General features: G+C 31.7%; 2 protein-coding genes across 3 annotated transcripts in view; one reads left to right on the forward strand and one right to left on the reverse strand.

The window, feature by feature from the left end:
- The first annotated feature begins 951 nt into the window (after positions 1-951).
- Positions 952-15,130, forward strand: LOC137932979 (alpha-tubulin N-acetyltransferase 1-like). The gene is made up of 10 exons (XM_068776679.1): positions 952-1,199; positions 1,505-1,657; positions 3,150-3,321; positions 4,180-4,334; positions 5,297-5,378; positions 6,119-6,156; positions 10,073-10,282; positions 11,441-11,522; positions 12,581-12,618; positions 13,876-15,130. Exons 1-10 carry the CDS (start codon positions 1,099-1,101, stop codon positions 14,201-14,203), a joined length of 1,359 nt encoding a protein of 452 aa, XP_068632780.1. The 5' UTR covers positions 952-1,098; the 3' UTR covers positions 14,204-15,130.
- Positions 15,131-18,731: 3,601 nt separating this feature from the next.
- The window catches only part of Abl (tyrosine-protein kinase Abl), a 72,094-nt gene continuing 71,298 nt past the window's right edge, over positions 18,732-19,527 (reverse strand). For both annotated transcript variants that reach the window (XM_068777161.1, XM_068777153.1), the window contains exon 15: positions 18,732-19,094. In XM_068777161.1, coding sequence (XP_068633262.1) covers positions 19,091-19,094 — 4 coding nt within the window. In that variant the 3' untranslated portion in view covers positions 18,732-19,090. The remainder of the gene's footprint in view (positions 19,095-19,527) is intronic.

Below are 19,527 nucleotides of genomic sequence, written 5' to 3' on the forward strand. Positions count from 1 at the left end.
ATTTTATGTAGTAACGCTCGCCAATAGCCTATCGGATCATACTAACGTAGCAAGATGAGGTAGTGAAAAAAACTTAATATATTTATACAGAATCAATCTACACAACGAAACACTTCCAGGCATAATCTAAAATACTTCAAGACAGAGATGTAGGTGGATCGCCATAATAGATTTAAAAATCATAAATATAACACAAGGTCAAATATTGCCAATATTGTATAATATAGCCAATTCAAATGGATAAAATCAATAAATATTCCTTATTGATTTCTGTATATCGATGATACATTCCAATATATGTAGCTTTTCTACGGTAGATTTAAAGTTGTTCTAAATGAAAAAAATGAAGCGATTAAGAATAAAGACAAAAGGAAAAAAGATCCATTAATTTTGTAAGTAGAATACTCGAAGACATGGCGGTAATATATTCTTGACCGAAGTTATTCTTGAAACGAAATTACTGTTTCCTTGGAAACAAATATATATTCATCTCAAGAAATAACATCTTATAATTTCTTTAAAATTTGGTTGTACAGAGAGGAGTCTGGATAATTTTTAGAATGCCGAGATGTTACGTCCCTTACTAAATAAAGATTTTATCTAAATGCTAGTTTTAGTACCCTATCAGACATAATATAAATATTAATAATTTTTAACAATTATTACAGCGTAGCCCTAATTTAGTTCAACTTAGTTATTTAATTTTTTATTTGTGAAAAGGAAGAGTAACGGTAATATTTTTTTTATTTTTTTACAGTTAAAAAATTAATAAATATCGAACCAGGAAAAGTCTAAAATTTTTTAGTATTTATTATTTTGTGTTTAAAATCGTAAATGTTGAATATTTGTTTATAATAAATAAGGTTTTTATTTTGTTTATGGCCACTTTACCACTGTTTTTGCATATGGTATCACTGATTGCACCAATCCAATTCTCCCGAACTACTGTTCTGTTCCGTTGAAGAATCACTGTTGCGTTTAGAAAAATTATATTTAAGATTAACATTTGACGTTATTATTCGTCGCCATTTGATTTGAGCACGTGTAAATTCAAGAAATTATATTTAATTAGCTTAGTCATTTGCAATATATCCAAAAATGTGCACAATTCCTGTAAACGATATGCTGAAAGATCCTATTACTAAGATTGACTGTAACTTTAGACCTCCTAGTTTTACCGGCTCAGCATACGAAATGAGGTTTGTCTTATTTGTATTTTAATTTCGAGTGTAATTCGGAATAAATACAATGTTCAATCAGCTTCCCATTACTGCTACCGTGATTCACGCAACAATCAAGGTTTTTTTGCGTAAAAGCAATGTTTAAGAAACCTTATGGCAGAAACACTTTTTGGTGAAATTTAATTTTTCAACAATGATGTTTCTTTACGCATCTTGTACAAGAAAATACCAAAGTAACTTGTTTGTGATTTAAGCATTTTGTTGCATCAAGTTTTTTGCCAAATATAGTGACTATTACCATATTAACTTATTTTATTCTTTAGGATGATGCAAGAAACACTTGCGTATATAATTGACGAGCTAGGAGAGCAATCTGCAAAGGCGCAAAATGTTAACAAACCAATTACCACAGCAGAAAAAATTCGAAATGCGCCATCTCATTTTGTTTATCTTCTCAAGGATGCGAAGCTAAAGGGGTAAGCAATGTCTATAATTAAAAATATTGAACCAATGACGCTTATTTCTGGTAAAAACCATATATATTTTATTTGTAACAGGTTTGATAATATGTTGTGCCTTGTTAGTCTTGCCTTTGCACCTATCTTTATAAAGCACACTTGAAACTTTGTTATTTGTTATAATCAACAAATTTAATAATCTATAAGCAGATGTCTTGCAATTTCATATTTGGGTACACATGCATAGAAAGTTTGAGTTTGTTTAAATTATTTTATTTATGCAAACATTTTAAATATTTATATATTCTAGAAGAACTTGTTAATAAAATCAATTTTGAAGATGTTTTTATGATCCTAGTTTCCTTTTTAGTCTACCAATAATAAGGTTACTTATATTTTCTCTTAGATTATCATTATGTAGTAATGAATATTAAAATTATTTTTTAATTTTAATTTTATTTTACTATCATTATATATATAGCTGTGTAATGTCCACAGGTTATCCCCATAGATTTTCAATAAAACTAGCAATAAATGGCCTGCCTGCGCTTAGTACAGTTTTTTAAATAATTATGCTAATGCTATGTCCTGCATTTATGCTTAAGATTATTTTTTGCGAATGTATTACTTTAGTGTGGTGATACTTGTATATATATATATGTGTAGTGTATATGTGTTAGCTATGTGCGCTATAAACCATATATAGCATATCAAGTGTGGGTTGGTAGTCCTTACTAGTCGACCAAGGCAATGCAGTCTTTAATAGAAACAAAAAATAAATTATATGTTCAATTAGATTCTGTTACAGATTGTCACTAGCAAATTAATTTCTTTATGTTTTAGTGATTCTAATCGAAATAATGTACAAAATGTTTTGGCATTATTTATTGAAAAGTCATTTATATTAGTAAATTTTCCTTCTTTAACATTTTAAGACTAGTAATAATGTCACAAGATCATATAGTAACTTCATAGTAACTTGTTTTAAATGTGTAACTGCTTGCGATTTAAGCTATTCTGTGGTTTTTATCAAAAATAAAGTGTCTTTTTTAATGTTTTCATGGTAATCTATGTTTCATTTTACTTTTTACATACATACATACATGGTTTATTTTGATAGATTATAGGTGTAAAAGTTTTTGCACCTGTTTCAAATCATCCTTTATAAAGTAATTACTCTGAAAGTCTATTGAAATGTGACATCCTTTTAATTACGTAGACATTACTTTATACTCTCTGTGTAATGGTAACAAGGAAGTGTGTGTAACATCATTTTTTAACTAAATATCTGGCTACTTGTGATTGAAAGACTTTAATTTTCTTACTGGACTAGGTATATCCTGTGATAACATGTTGCGAATGCATTACTATACAGATGTAACATGATATTAGATTACAGTTATGTTGATTCATCCATTATTTTAGCCATTTGCATTGTATTTATCACAAAGTTTCTTGATGAATTCAATAGATGACTAATAAGGAAATATAACGATTCTACTTCTTTTAGGGGTAAAGGCGATGTTATCGGCCTCTTGAAAATGGGACGAAAACATTTATATCTCTTCCAAGAAGAAGGCAGAGTTTGTGAAGTTGAACCTATTTGTGTGTTAGACTTTTACATCTGTGAAAGTCAACGGCGCAAAGGTTACGGGAAGAAGTTATTTGACTACATGTTGATGGTGAGTTGATTTATTGATAGAGACATATTATTGCTGTTAAGTTAGTAAAATTACGAAATATAAAACAATATTTACATAAATTTAAAGGCGTTATTCCCTTTTGTTTAATAATTGACTATGCTAGTGATACATTTGCAAATTGAAAGTAAAAAACATGCAGTATAACACATTTTAGATCCATATATCAAATAGTATTATTCGACTTAGGGATCGGAGATGTGGTCCATCACGATGGGCCTTATAAGAAGGCTGAAGGTCACTCGGAGAGCAATGGAAAGGGTAATGCTCGGAAATCAAATTAGAAATAAGGTGATCCATAGAAGTAAGGTCACCAACATGGCTCGAAACTTTGCTCGTCTGACATGGCAGTAGTGGCTCATAGAACTTAAAGTTTATTGGTATATGCAGTGTAGGCAGGCCCCCTGCTAACTGGACCAATGACATAAACAAGGTCCCAGGAATTCACTAGATGTAGGCAGTGCAAGATCTATCTTGATGATCTTTGGGTGAGGCTTAAGCCTTGCAGCAAGCATCTATCTGCTGACATGATGATACTGATTATTTGATAATTTAGCCATGTTAAAATGCATATTACTTAGTGCTTGTGCACTTAAATGCACGCGCGGCAAATGCTGAATCAATTATAGACATTTTATAATAAAAAATAACGAATATGACATATCAAAACCATGCTTACAAGATGTGACTTTGTAATTTAAATATTGTGAAGTTATTGAGGTATATTGTTTTGCATTTTAAAATATCTCAAAACAATTTGTTCTTTAGACTGTGGCTCATTTTAATCTCTTCTGATTTCTTACATTTTTAAATAATATGTATTTTACCCGAATTTTTCAGGACTTGAATATGACCCCTGAGAAGCTGGCGATTGACGGTCCATCAGAAACAATGCAAAAGTTCCTGGCGACTAAATACGACCTCCATGGTCTTCTAAGGCAATCTAATAATTTTGCGGTCACCCAAGATTTTTTTAAACACTGCGACACCTTTAGGTAAATTACACATATACAGTGAATAAATAAACTTGAATAATTAATGTTTAAAATTTTTATTAATAATAAGAATCATTGTTTAGTACAAAAAAATATCTGAAAATGTGTATGGTAGAAAGTTTCTTGGACACCATCCTCTGGATGAGAAACAGCAAAATGTTAAAAAACAATGAAAAATAAAGTAAACAATAAAACTGAAAAAGATAAAACAAAAAAGCAAATTAAGCATGAAGTTCAAAGCCTTGATTTTGACAGCTTGTCTAACTTGTATCATAAAGTTAGTAAAAATTCTATGAAACATTCAATGTGCCAATTAGTATATAGATATATTTAGATGTAAAACATAATACTTGTCATACATTTGAGGTTAACTTTGAGAATTCTGTTTAGCATAATTCTTAAAGAATATAATGTATACATTCACTTTACTAGGCTCTATATAATTAGTTAATCCTTGGTAGGCAAATGTGAACACTTTACAATAAATTTTTATTTTTTTTAAATTTACTCCCACTATTGTTATAAGGATATCTGTGAAAGTTATTAATATTTTTCCATCAACAGGATTTCTTTAAAAGATTAAATCAGGAATGTCGAGATCTTTAGAGTAACGAAAGTAATAAAGATAGCCTAGTGGATATACAAGTTGAAGTGGCAGGCCACATAATGCACTGAATAGATGGCCACTTAAACCTTAATAAACTGGAGTGAAAACTAAAGAACCGCAAATACAGCATAGGACACTTACCAATAAGATAGACAGGTGTTCTTGTCAATATTATTGGAATATATTAAGTGGTGCTATTGGAAATATATTGCAGAGGACTATATCTGTTCAGTAGAGGATACTACAACTGAGATTATTAAATATGTTAAATGATGAATTACTTAACTTTTACCTTTAATTTGTTTTATTTAATAAATAACTCACTTTATTTATTGTGTTATTTTTTTTTCCGCAGCGTGTCTAGCCGCAAATCTCCAATTTCGTCTCCGTCAGTCGGGCGTTTCGCAGCTATGAAACCACCTTCATTAGCTGCATCGGTGAGCATTATATTATTTCTTTCTTGAACAATTTTAATATAGATGTGAAATTGTCATACATGTTACTCTAAACGGCTCAACTGATTCACTCTTCACCCTTCCTTAAGGCATGGAAAGTTTTTAGCTTTATGAAAATTGGAATATTTCTGCACCATCATTATTCATTACCCTTATATGCCGCAAAAGTAATCTAAAGCAATATATAAACCTATCGCTACCTGTCAAACATTTCATATCAATTGATCCAAAAAATCTTTTGCATTAGTTTTAATGATAATTTTAATATTAATAATTATTCTATCTTAAATATAATTATGTGGGGCAGTTCTGTACCTAGCTGTACCTGATTGGCTTGGTCCGTGTACCACATATATTAAAGGTTTCACAACTGTGAGTTATTACCATGTGTTAGGGAGACGGGAAAGTAATGTCGCTTTCTTAAATTAAATTCACACAACTATGTTTTAACAAGTTTTTATTTCTAACCAACTATATATTCAATATATTGAATTAATAATAACTATATATTCAACAACCTTTTGCCGTCTAGTATACAAATTTTCAATGCCGGATCGCTAAAAATCAATTTGTTTTTATGTAACATATGACGACAGAAATGTAATAAATAATTATTTCACTATATTTTCAGTCATAATAGAATAGATACTGGTTGTCACCAGGTCGGAACCAGTAATATAGCATCTAATATATTATGTAATTCTAAATCCATTTGGTTGCAGGTGATACATGGTGATACATCTCCGGGGGCTCGCAATAAGTAAGTAGCATTACCACAATCGCTTCACTACTAAATATTGATTTAATCTTTTCACACAGCAACCAGTCGCTTAGCACCTTTAATATTGTTCTTCATTGTTGTTGATTATACTTAACCATGTATTTCTCGGTACAAACATCACATCTATTCTCACATATAACCCAAACCTATAGCAAAAACCAAGCTTTTTAAATTAGAGATGACTTTATGATGCTAATGTTAACAAATCATTTTACTGGTGACCATTTTTTTGCATGCCGTACAAAAATTGCAACAATTTTATTAAATATGGAGAGATTTATGTGTAAGAGTGTTTCTTTCAATGTTATTGAGAATTTTTTTAAATATTTAATATGTATGAAGGTAGTGTTTTGTCTACTTCGCAGTTAAGCACAGTACACAGTACAATAATGAACAATTATTTTATTCCGACTTATGCACTTAAATAGTATTGTTGTTATGATCTAAATCAATTTGCAAACAATCCTTTTACTATGTGTATCAATGCGCTTGGAATGACGTTCTGTTTCTGCTATAAAATTTAAGCGCTGTGACTATGTGAAGAAATTTCTTATATACCATTCGCGTCGAACTTTCAGTGCGTTTTGAACACGTAGACGATTCGTATCGCGGTAGATATACAGGGTGATTGGTTATAGGTGTATAAACTCTCTATACATTAATGCAGTTTGTCTGTATTGTAATGTTCTTTTTAAAGTTCTTTATTCATTTGATGTATCAATTGGTTAGAACATTCACTAGGTGTATTATTTGTACTAATTTAAAAATCATCGTTTCATTTACGATTTGTTTATCAATATCTATCATATAGGTGACCCTTCCATTTGTCATGTGGTTTTTCATATTGTTCTTCCAGACCATTTCTCATATATGGACCAGTCATATTTGTTTCATATGCTAACATTAAATATGCACACTGTCATTTCGAATGATAGTATTGTAAAAACTCACTTCTTTCGCTTTAAAACTTTTCCCTACTATGCCACCTACTAATACATGCTTATGCTTGTGATTTAATGATTTAACAATTTTCGTTTTACAATTTGTAAAACAAAATCTACTAACAAATGTTTTCTTTTTCAAAGTACTTATGTACTCTTCATTTGATTTATTTATTGTCCTGTTTGTTTAGATAGAATTGATTGCATTTCAGTTTTAGACGTCGCAGAACGATGGACATGTACTGACGGAGCCTTAGCTGACCTCAACTCAACCCATGGCCCGATTCCCCTAAAATTATTTGTTTTAGTATTATTTTTCCACTTAGAAGTTGTTGATGTTTTTTTCATTTATTTATTTAACTGTAAATATATTATAGCGAGAGATTGTACCAATTGTATAAATCGTGGTGATATTTTATTAATTTAATTACCAAAAAAAAAAAAAATTAAAAACATATTTGTAAAATGATTCCAAATAAATAACCTTCTCTCTATAATATTTTTATGGTATAAGAAAAGTTGTAATCTTTTTTATACGCTTTTATTGTACATGTTGATATGTCCTATTTTTAAATTGGATCACTTTATGTAACAAAAAAGCAGTGTTTGTTGTAAGCAAATATTCCAAATACTACACTTACATAAAGTTATTTGAAATATGACATATTGCCGCATAATTTATTTCTAGGTTACCTTCGGCTTTACCAGCACATATTTTTTTTATTTATAATAGCGAAATGAATTGATTATTATTTTGTGATTTATGATATAGATTTTATATGTTAATGAAGATGTGAATTGATGGCAGTTTGTACTTTGTATATGTTTGAATATGCGTATTATCTTCGCTCATAGTGGACCAAGGAACTATATTAAAGGATTTTTTTATTACCTTAGGAAACTGATTACTTAAATATAAGTTGGACCAAAACTTGATGAATTCATATGACATTTTTAAAAACCCATTGTGGATTCAATGGGAGTTTTTTTTAATGAGACTGCAATCTTGCGATTTTTCCATATATTTTATATCTTTATGAGTGACGAGAGGTGCAATAAAACAATATATTATTCGTCCTTCACTTGTTATTAATCAGATTATTTAATTATTTTGAAAAGTGCTTGAAAATATAAATAAAAATTTATTTGATGTAAATAATCGCAAATTAACAACCGGGCGCAATTCAAATCACACAAAATATATTGTATTATTTATAACAATAAATTTTGTGCACTGTGATTTTTTATATGCTTTGTGTTACATTTTTTGTAGCTGCAAATGATATTTTTTATTTATTTATTGAATAAAGCTAATTTTTTTTCCAAACGTGGCTTTTACTGTGCTTATATACATAGAGAAAATTTTCAGATTTGCAGTATTACGTATATACGAGAGGGATGAGGCTTTTGCCTATCATCACAACGTGTTAAATCATGCATCGAATTTGTTATTTTCAGACAAAACATCTCTTTGAGCCAGTGATTTCACAATAACTTTATTAAGCGTTAATAAAATAGCGCCCCGACTTATCACTCAGCTAATGCCTGTTCACCAAAATTATAGTAAATAATAGAGGCTCGAGGGTCTGATGAATGACCATTGGGGCCGGTGAAATGTTATGGGTAGGTTGAGGGAAATCCCTGGATGTTGAGAGCGATATTTGGGGGAAGCCTATACCTTGCAGTGACCATCTGTCAATATGGTGATGAAGACATGAAGGCCACAGCACACAGAACAGATACTCGTCTTCCGCTAGATGCAAACTGCGTCCAACCGGTTCTATTGAAGACCTATGTTCAGCAGTGGATGTCTTACGACAGAAATGATGATTAAAATTATATACCTGCTTCCATACTTTTCTGATTTAATTGGTTAACGTGAACACTGCTTTACAATTTTATTGGTTAAACGGCATGGCTAAGCTGAATAACTATTTTTTTAACGCGAAGATACTATGCAATACAATAGACTCCCATTAATACTTTGGTTGAACCGTGAAGTAAGAAAATCCGTTACCCGTTTGTTAAGTGATTGTACAAATTTACATGATGTGATACACAGGCAATCATCATACATAATTGTCTAATTTTGAATTACAATATGGAATGTCATATTTGAAACTGCTTTTTCAGTCTTCGTACTGTGATATCACTTTATTTACTGATTTAATGTCTTAATTATTTAACAATGATTGCATACAAAAATAAATTCTATTTTGTAATCTGTAAGGCTATATTAAAATTATATTGTAAAGATTTAATACATTTGTAACACGCCGTTTTTAGTGTTCTAAGTGATGTCATAATTTTGGTCACGGACATTAGTTTCAATTTACTTTTTGGTCTATTTATGAAAATAGTGCGTTTATTCCTTCCTATAAATTTCCGTGCCTAAATGATACTATAAAAAAAATATTTGCGTAGTAGGCGGATAAATAATGTTTCTTATCGTTACAATTTATAACGTCAACTGCTGGTCATAGGCCTCCATTCTAGATTTTCAATGCCTCCGATTAGTCTCGGGTATCTGTTCTTCGCGGTATGTGGTTTATGTAATTTTATTTGGTGTAACTTGTAAATGTAAACTTTTATCTAATATATAAAATTCTCGTGTCACGGTGTTTGAACTTGAACTCCTCCGAAACGGCTTGACCGATTTTTTACCAAATTTTATATGCGTATTCAGTATGTCTGAGAATCGGCTACTATCTATTTTTCATACCCCTAAGTGATAAGGGTTGTTCATCCTAAAATTTTTTATTTTATTTTTTTAACGAATTTTTTTGTTTTTATTTTTTTATGATACAACATACAAATATACATACCACCCAAAATTTTCACCCCTCTACGATCAACCCTTATTTTTAAATTGAAAATTAAAAATATTTTTTTTGCAAAACAACGTTTGCGGGATCAGCTAGTTTATATATATTTGTGTTTGGTATATTCTGTAGCCTGGCAGTGCCCACTGGCCGCACACCGGACAACCTGTCTCCGAGGAACACGCCTCATGCCTCGCAGCGAGCCTCGCCGCATGTATCACCACTTCCTTCGCCGGGAGTGTCTCCGCGACCATCGCCTCCTCCATCACCGACACCGGAATTAATGTTTGACGTGCAACAAAATAAGCAAATTGAGCGCCCATCGACTCTACCTATCCAACCGTTAGTTGACACCGTAACTGACATCGTCGGCGCCGCTGGCACTATCGACGCGGACTCCACCGACAACGGAACCGACCGCGAAAAATACACAAACAAAGGACACCTAGACCTGAAGTTTTACCATAATAAACTTTGGTGAAACCCCCGCAGAAGTTTCACCACAGTAGTTCATAATTTAATTATTAATATTATCGCGTCATACATAAACAATTGCTTTAATTAATTTTATCTTTATTTCCTAAATAGCCGTTGTCAAGGATTCCTTCATAAAGAGCACTGGTACGTTCGGATTTCTCCCAGACCGCGAAAATGCACAAAACGTAATGGCTATAAAATTTCACATTTATATATTTTTATACTTTAATTATAAAATAAAGTAAAGTATTTATTTTTTAGTTTATAAATAATACTTTGGTATTCATTTTAATTTAATGCGCAATTTATTCTACTATAATTATAATAAACATGTTTTTATTATTAACGCTATAATATTTTTAAAAAAGGTGCTATTGCTTCTTATTATCTATAGCAAATTTTTACATGGTTATATCCGCACGATAACGTTTCATTAGACGCACAAGATATTATTTCAATATTCAACGCTTAACACTTATCACAACAGTACTTACTAGGTAACTATTTCTACTATAGCAAGTCAAATGATCCGAGTTTATATTTCCTGCTTGAATGTATGAAATAAGGTTGTTTGGAAGGAAATTATTAAATTTAATAGTAAATTGATTTGTAGGAAAAAGTCAATAAAAATGTACAAAAGCAATAAGATGATACATGTATTTTCTTCTATTGGTTATTTGACCCGTAATGGTTTAGTGTTAAATTTACTCAAATACTGATCGCCACTTGCTACCTTATTACATTACTGTCTGGCATTTCAAGTTGTACAACCTTGCCTATGCCAACAAAGTGCAAAGTGGATTTTTTTTTGTATTATTAGATGACTGCATTGGTTGAAAAAATTGTTTGTTTTCTGCGAATACTCAATGCATGGCCTAATTTTCATTTTATAAGGCATAAGTTTTAAAATTAAGTTATTTGTAATTACAATTTTGATGCTTTACAAAATTTAATAAGTTGAAAAATACACTGTCAAATTTAATTTTAAACTTTATTAATTGTTTTTTATTGTTTATTACTCAGTTTGGCTAGGAGCGTATCACCAATTTCGTCTCCCAAAACTGGGCGTTTCGCAGCTTCGCAACCACCTTCAATTGCTTCGTCGGTGAGAATTATAATATTTCTTTAACAATTATCTATGTAGATGTAATTATCACGCATCTAGAACGGCTTGACCGTTTCTCTCCTTTTTTTCATATTTTCTTTCTTTCTCCTTTTTAGAAAGTTTTTATGTTAAAAAGGGTATAAGGATACAATAGAGTAAGTATATTATATACCCATATCTCTAGCTGTCAAACATTTCACATGAATTGATGAAAAAAAAACTTGATAAAATGATAATTTTAATTTAACAATATTTAGTATCTTTGACCATTTTAATTACAATTTCGTAAATGAAATTTTAATTGCAGAAATATTAATATGGTTGTTGTGCATGTCTTTAAAAGATATAAATATTTGTTAGTTATACATATTAACATTGTTGACATTGTGTTTACATTATTGGCATGTCAACATATTTTAAATATATAAATATGCTAAAGATGTGTTGGGATGTCAAATTAAAAGTTTAGTGAAATTTTTGAAGATTCGTTTTTATTTATATATGCCTGCATTGTAATGATATATATTTTCCAATATCCTTCTTTGTTTTTTTTTTAATTAAAAAGATGTTTGGTCATCATTGAAATTAATACGACCGGTTTTGCCCACGGTCCCACAATATAAGAAATTAACAGTGTACAGGATGATTGATTACAGGTTTAAAAGCTTTTTAGGAATGAGTACACTTTTTCTTAAAATACCTAATTATAATATAGTGAGAAAAAGCGTTATTAATATTCGGATTATTGCATATTATTTATTGTTTACTTTATATCCCCGCAGACTGAACTATCAGAAGCTATGACCAGCCGCATTCTTATAGAACAATAAATGAAAGTATTTTAGAGTGATAGAAAACTTTAAAGATTTTTAATTACAAATGAACTTCATATTTACTCGTTTTAATACTTATAACTAATCAATAAATTCAAGATTTCATTTGCCATATATTCTTTCACTATATTTACAGTGTACCTAGGTTTAAATAGATACAGTTGGGGCAATACAGGAATGTAGATTTTTTGTATGTTCTCTAATTGACAATGCATTTGGTTACAGGTGATACGCGGCGATACATCTCCGGCGGCTCGCAATAAGTAAGTAGCATTACTATAACCGCTTCACTACTAAATATCTATTTATATTTTTCACACAGCAACTAGTCGCTTAGCAACTTTATTTTGATCCTTATTGGTGTCGTTTTTTACAATTAAAGGCAGGTTATTATGACGCGAATTATAATTTAAATATCACAAAATTATAATTTACAGAAATGACAACTGATAATACCTTTAATTAATAGTGCTATTTCTCTATGCTGTTAAATCTATTTGCAAATATTTCTTGTTCTATGACATGTGGTATTGCATTCGGAAAGATTACACTTTCCGTTCAGGCCATTTGCAATTCTCATTGGAAAACAAAAGATCCTTAAAAATGAATTGCAGGGTCGAATATAGATAACTTCACATCAAGTATACTCGTATTGTACGTAATACATATTAAAATTTATTAATCTTTTCCCGCTAATTATAGCTTTGTAGTATTGAAAAAGTGTAAAGCATACGTCTTAAACTACTTTAATGTTTAAAGTGTAGGTCGTATATGCCCCACGCGGCCTGAATGGAAAAATATACAATAACTGCCGCGGCACGTAACGTGCTTATGTGTTTCTTCTATAAAACTTGAGTAGTCAGTATCTACAACCAGTGTTGAACTTCCAGTATATTCTGAAAACAGACGATTCCCATCGTAGGATGATGGTTATATGTAAAATCTTTAGCGGTAAATATATAGCCTGCTTGCTGTGAGCTATATATTATAATAATGATTTATAGTATTTTTTTTGACACATCCCTAACACGCCTTTTTTAAACTTTCTAACACGAATAGTTTTCATATTTTTGATCACGAACATGTGTTTTATTTTGCGCTTTGTTCTGTATATATGGACAAAGGTGAGTTTTTTTTCCTTCTTTTGAAGTTACGTGCCTTGATGATACTTTGAAAAAAATTATTTTCGAAATTGTTGGATAACGAATATTTCTTATAGTTACAATTTCAGTCATAACGTCCACGATTTCTAATAGGTTCGATTAAAAAAGGTGTTCATTCAGCATCTTCTGACGACCTTAACCAGATCGTCGGCTTACCTTGTAGGGCCGCGGTCTCCACGACAGAACCTTAAGGCTCCAACGGATATATGTACTGCCTGCTATGCGACTTAAATTAATTTGGTGTTATTGATGAATAGGCGTTGGTGAAAGTAAACTAGGCACTATTAACGCAATAAAGTTTTAGCATAAGACAGTAGATGTAAAGTTATATTCATCTGTATTTTGTGTACTCCGTAGATTAGTAGTGCCCATCATCCGCACTCCTGACTACTTGTCTCCGTGGAGTTATGTCTCGCCACGAGCATCGCTGTATGATGGATCCCCGCGTTCTTCACCAGGAGTGCATTGGCAACCATCACCACCTCCATCGCCGACTCCGGAAATAATGTTTGACGTGCAACAGAACAAGCAAATTGAGCATCAATCGAATGTACTCGCCCAGCCGTTAGCTGCCGCAACTAAAAACGCCGGCGCCGGCGCAACTACCGACAACGAATATGAACGCAAGAAATACACAAGCAAAGGATACGTAGACTTGAAGTTCTACCACAATAAACTGTGGTAAAATCAACGCAAACGTATCATAACAATTTATTGATCATAAATGTTTGATTTGGTTAATTAATTCATTATTTGATCTAAGGTCCGTTCGTGTGACATCATGGTGGTCACTGTGATACTGATTTTCTTATTTTAAATTACGTTTACATTATTAAATGTAGCTATGCCGGCGTGATGATAGTCTTAATAGGAACGGACTATTGAATACCAAAGGCAGCACGGATATTTTTTCTTATTAGTTTTATTTAAAAATTGATTTTTGATAAGAAGTTGTTTTTGTTTTTTATTATAATTCAGAGCGCTGGTACGTTCTAATTACTCGAAAGACCGCGACAATGCACAAAATTATTGATATGGCTAAAAAAATTTAGAGATTATATTTGTGTGTTAATTTAAATTTGATGAACATACATTCCAAATTAATATTATTTGTTAATTATTATTATATCTTTGTTATTGACATTGTAAATTCTTTAAAAAAAGTTAATATGTCGAATGCCAATCGGGTGCTATTGATTTTTATTATCTACAGTGCATTTTGACATTGTTATATTCTCACGATAACACTTCATTAAATGCATAAGATATTATTTCAGTATTAAATGCTTAAGTTTAATTTAAACACGACTGATTCTCAATTGCTACCTCATGGTCTGGCATTTTAATTTGTACAACTTTATCTATGCCGACCAAGTGCGCGGATGGAAATGTTTTTTTTTGTACTATTAGATAAGTGCTTCAGTTGAAAATATATTTATTGATTCAAATATATTTCGGTAATTATTTGTAATAACAATTAGAGTAATTTCAATACTCAGGCGATCTGTGACACAAGAATTGATGATTGTAATAACCTTTATCTTTCGAATGACAACATTTAAAGTATGCTAAGTGTGATTTGACATTGATTTGAAACTAATTATTGACTATGGATCAGATGAATGTGATTTTTGATCTCTGTGTTTAATTGATAATAAATTTCTATGTGATTACATTCTAATTTGATTTTTAATTAGTACCTTTTTCCAATCAAAGTTATTTGAGACAAATTTCTTTCAATGATCGATGCTTGCCCAGAATAACAAGTAATATTATTACCAGAAACAAAAATCTTTTCGCAATTTAGTTTCAATCGTTTCGGTTTTTGTTACCAAAAGAAGGTCGGGCTTTAGATCTTGAAAGGCGATTTATTATCCTTTCAACCTATAGGCGTCCACTCAGAGGTACGGGCCTACCTCGAAGATCGTCACATTGACAGGTCTTGAGCTGCCCACATTCAGCGACTTCACGCGACCTTGACTATGTCGTTGGTGCATCTAGTGGGGGCTTACCCACGTCTGGTGGCAGCCGTTGGATGTGCTCCGTCCACAGCCACTTACTGCCACTTTGACCACGTAGTAATCAAGTTTCTTCTGCGGATCTTATTTAAAATTCTATCTTGAGGTCTTGAGTCTCTTTGTGATTCACAGAAAGCGATCACGTCTCGGCGACCTATTTTACATGACAACGGCTAACCGGCCTGATTCCAGCGCCTTTCGAACATGTCCTCCTTGTCTGCGCTTCCTGATCCGTAGTCTTCAAAGCTGAACATTAAGACTACCAGTTGCCTGCCCACCTATTATCCTGAGCTTCGCCCTCTATGAAATGCTACGTGGGTGGCCAAATTTCAAACACTCAAAGTGATAATTTCTACATCAGATTAATCTCTAATTAGGTTATCTGTTTGAACATTTTTTGAAAATTTCTCATGAACTTCAGCTTTGTGATTAGGCGATGAAGGTAAATAAAAGAAAGTCGTCAAAGAAAACATTTTACTTCCATTACAATTGAATATTTGTATGTAATCAATTTCTATCTTTGGATTCTATTAACTAACATTCGTAACGTGAATAAGGGATTTTCGGTCACTGAACTGCGGACCGCGGAACTGCAAGCAGGATAGGAAGCGTGGTGTGTTAGGTAAGTTTAGGTGCTAAGTTTAAAGTATCTGTGATGTAACATACCGTAATAACATTGTTTTAGAAAACTATAAGATCAACGTGGTTTGCTCACAAATTATATCCAAATCACTGGCAGCCTTAAAATATTTGATAGGAGTATTGTCCACACGTAGCTCTTAAAAAAAATTTTAAGCCGAATTACAATACACGATATATAGACATACAAATATATAATTCGTCACTCTGAATGCGGCTCAGTATACGTCCAGTCCACCTGCCATCGTGCGCGCCAATGCCATGGACAACGACAAACGTGCGGATCTTGACGCGTACCCGTATAAATTACATATATATTAAAATAAGCATTCTTCATTCCTCGTCTATCGTAGACACTGGGGCTAGTTTGACCGCGCTTCGACACGCTTGTCGTTGTCCTGGATTGAGCCGTACCGCATTTATAAATTCGTTCCATCTTGAGCAACTGCCAGAGTGCAACACTATCAAATGAATACGCTAATATATTAGATGTCATACGCCGAACAGCGAACGAGCTCGACTCCGAATATTACTCGAAAAGAAACCTTACCGCAGATACAATACTCTAAAATATTATAGTTGAAAAGGTTGTACGCTTATCTAACTTAGAGAACTTACGTATATTCCGCGCGCTTACAACGAAATACATTATATTAATGAAGACTAGCATATATCAGTATTAAAATTAATTATTATTCGCCGATAGAGCCGATACTACTCGACCATTAAAATAATAATTTTATTAAAATATCTTAATTTCAATTCATTTTTCGTATCAATAATATTAATTAAAAAAAGGAAAATATTGAGCATAACTATACCGATTCCTAAAAGCCGTATCACAGTACGCTAATTAAAATAATAAAAGTAGAGAACTCGTTTCTTAAATTAATAAATTATACGTGAACAAGAACGCATTCGACAGCTCACGGAGGCGGGAAAACGCGCTTCCAGAGGTGGCGGCTTGTGACGCTTAAGTATACGTAATAATAATTAAAATTTATCGCAATAATAGGCCCGATTCAAACCAACACGCCGGACAGTCTCAAAGCAAACGAAGCGCGAATAGGCAGTTGCCAAAAGGCCAAATCGGCCCCGTACAAAATGAAATGCATCGCTATTGGTCCAAGTTGAAATAGTCTTTACGAACTTAGCTTACCACTAAGTTTATAGGTTTAAATGCTAAATGATTATGTTAGTGTAAGATAGGATTAAGTAGAATAAACGAACGAACTCACGACGCAGACCGCCGGAATGCCTTTTGGGAAAACATTTTCAAACTACCCACATTGAAGTCACACTATAAATCTAACGGAGGATTCGTTAACATCATTACGTATAATCGTATATATATAAATGCCGCCTAAAGTAGAATAAGCATTTATACTTCAAACATAACCTATTCATACACACTATGCAAAATTAGTATATCCTCTATTAAGTTAAGTAGAACGACAATTCAAGAACATAGTTAAATTATTTTTATAAAAATTTGTATGCCAATGTGATCATTAAATATATAAAGAAACAAGGAATGGAATTTCTATACACTGAACGTAGCTAATATGTTATTTGGCACTGAAAAATTTTGATTCACGAACCAATCAATGTAAAAACAATAAACACATTTTCATACTTAATTATAATATATGTATATATATAAGTCAAATACTACATATGAAAGAACAGCTGTCAGATTTGCAACCATTATCAGTTGTCAGTCTTCAGATATATTGAGAAATTTGTAATAACATAGTACAGATATACTTGTATAGTCAATATTGTACTTGTTGGTTCAAATATTTCACCGTGTGTTCTATTTGTGACTGTCCAACATTCGTATGACTGATTTGTACTAACTCATGAAATTAATGCTGTTATCAAAATTACTTAAACAACTACAATATATAAACTGAGAGTATTCGCTGGTTAACTTGTAGGAGATATGAACCCTCAAAGGGTTACCTTCCACAGGTTCGGTACGGACGATCAGGAGTTGGCATCTTTGGTTTATGAATATTTGTAAGTCGGTTATAAATCTATAATTTCTTTATCAAGTCTATTACATAGCGTATATCGCGGGGAATGTGACATTTATAAAAATTATCATTTAATACAGTTAATTACCTCGTCTTACGCACGATTAATTAAATTATTTATCCATATAATTGTAAGTGTCCATAAATGTTCGATTTATCGATATATTACAAGCAAAAGTATCGATATTTTCATGTGATCGATACAGCAATATTGAAAGTATTGATATAATACAAGATATAACACACGGACAACTTGTATAACACATGTAAAACATCGGTATATACGAATGATTGTTATAAGTGATGTATCAGTATTTTAGATTGATCGATGCCATACACATAATGTATCGGTATATTCGAATGATTGTTGTGATACTTGCGATATTTCGGTACACAAGAATTATTAGTGTAAGTATGTAACAGTATTATCATATAACCGATATAATACATGTGATGTATGATACAAGTAATGTATCGTGTATTAGAATTTTTGACATAATACATATGATATGCCGTTATAAACGAATTATTGTCGTAAGTAATGTATCAATACTTTCAAATGATTGGTATTTCTAAATCATCGATATAGTACAAGTGAAAGTTCATGTATCATTTAATTGATGTGAGACAAATGAATATATCCATGTTTTAGAGTCATCAATGTACAAAACATCCGTATTATCGAATGATCTATATGGTACAAGGTATTGATATATTCCAATGTTCTCGTAACTTGGGAGAGATCACGTTCGATGGAAGCAATCGCCTCTCGATGGCTTCAAACGAGGTCATCTTTGTGGTATCTGTGGTAGCAGCGAAGAGGTCAATTGGACACGAGGTCACGTCACATCCAGGGGGTCAACTTCTGCGTTGTATTTACCTATAAAACCAAAAGTAACAACAATGATTATTTTTAAATATTTAAACATGCGCGATAATTATGATAAGTAAAGAAGCGTTCACATGAAAAGTAATGGCAATTTTGCGGTGTAGATTTTTTCTCGTCTTATGGGACTTAGTTATCAAACTTGTTGTCCCGTATGCCCAAAAATGGTAATATGGACATTACCATGTCTAGTCTAGTATAAAACGACTTTTATATGAGCAATCACATTAGATCTTTATTTGACCATTTTGGAGACTGCTCATTTGTTAAAAATTAAAGCATAACAGGCAATCCAGAAATCTATGGTTTGAGAAATGATAAATATCTTGTCAATACTATAGTAAGCAATTCGGATTACTACATATAAAAGCTAATTTTAATATGGAGTAACTAATTTTATAATCAATCTCCCTGTATATTTTTTGTT

Source organism: Battus philenor, unplaced genomic scaffold (genome assembly GCF_028537555.1).
Source record: "Battus philenor isolate CCGP_79_NKW_IND1 unplaced genomic scaffold, ilBatPhil1.0.hap1 SCAF_1, whole genome shotgun sequence".
Lineage (NCBI taxonomy): Eukaryota > Metazoa > Arthropoda > Insecta > Lepidoptera > Papilionidae > Battus > Battus philenor.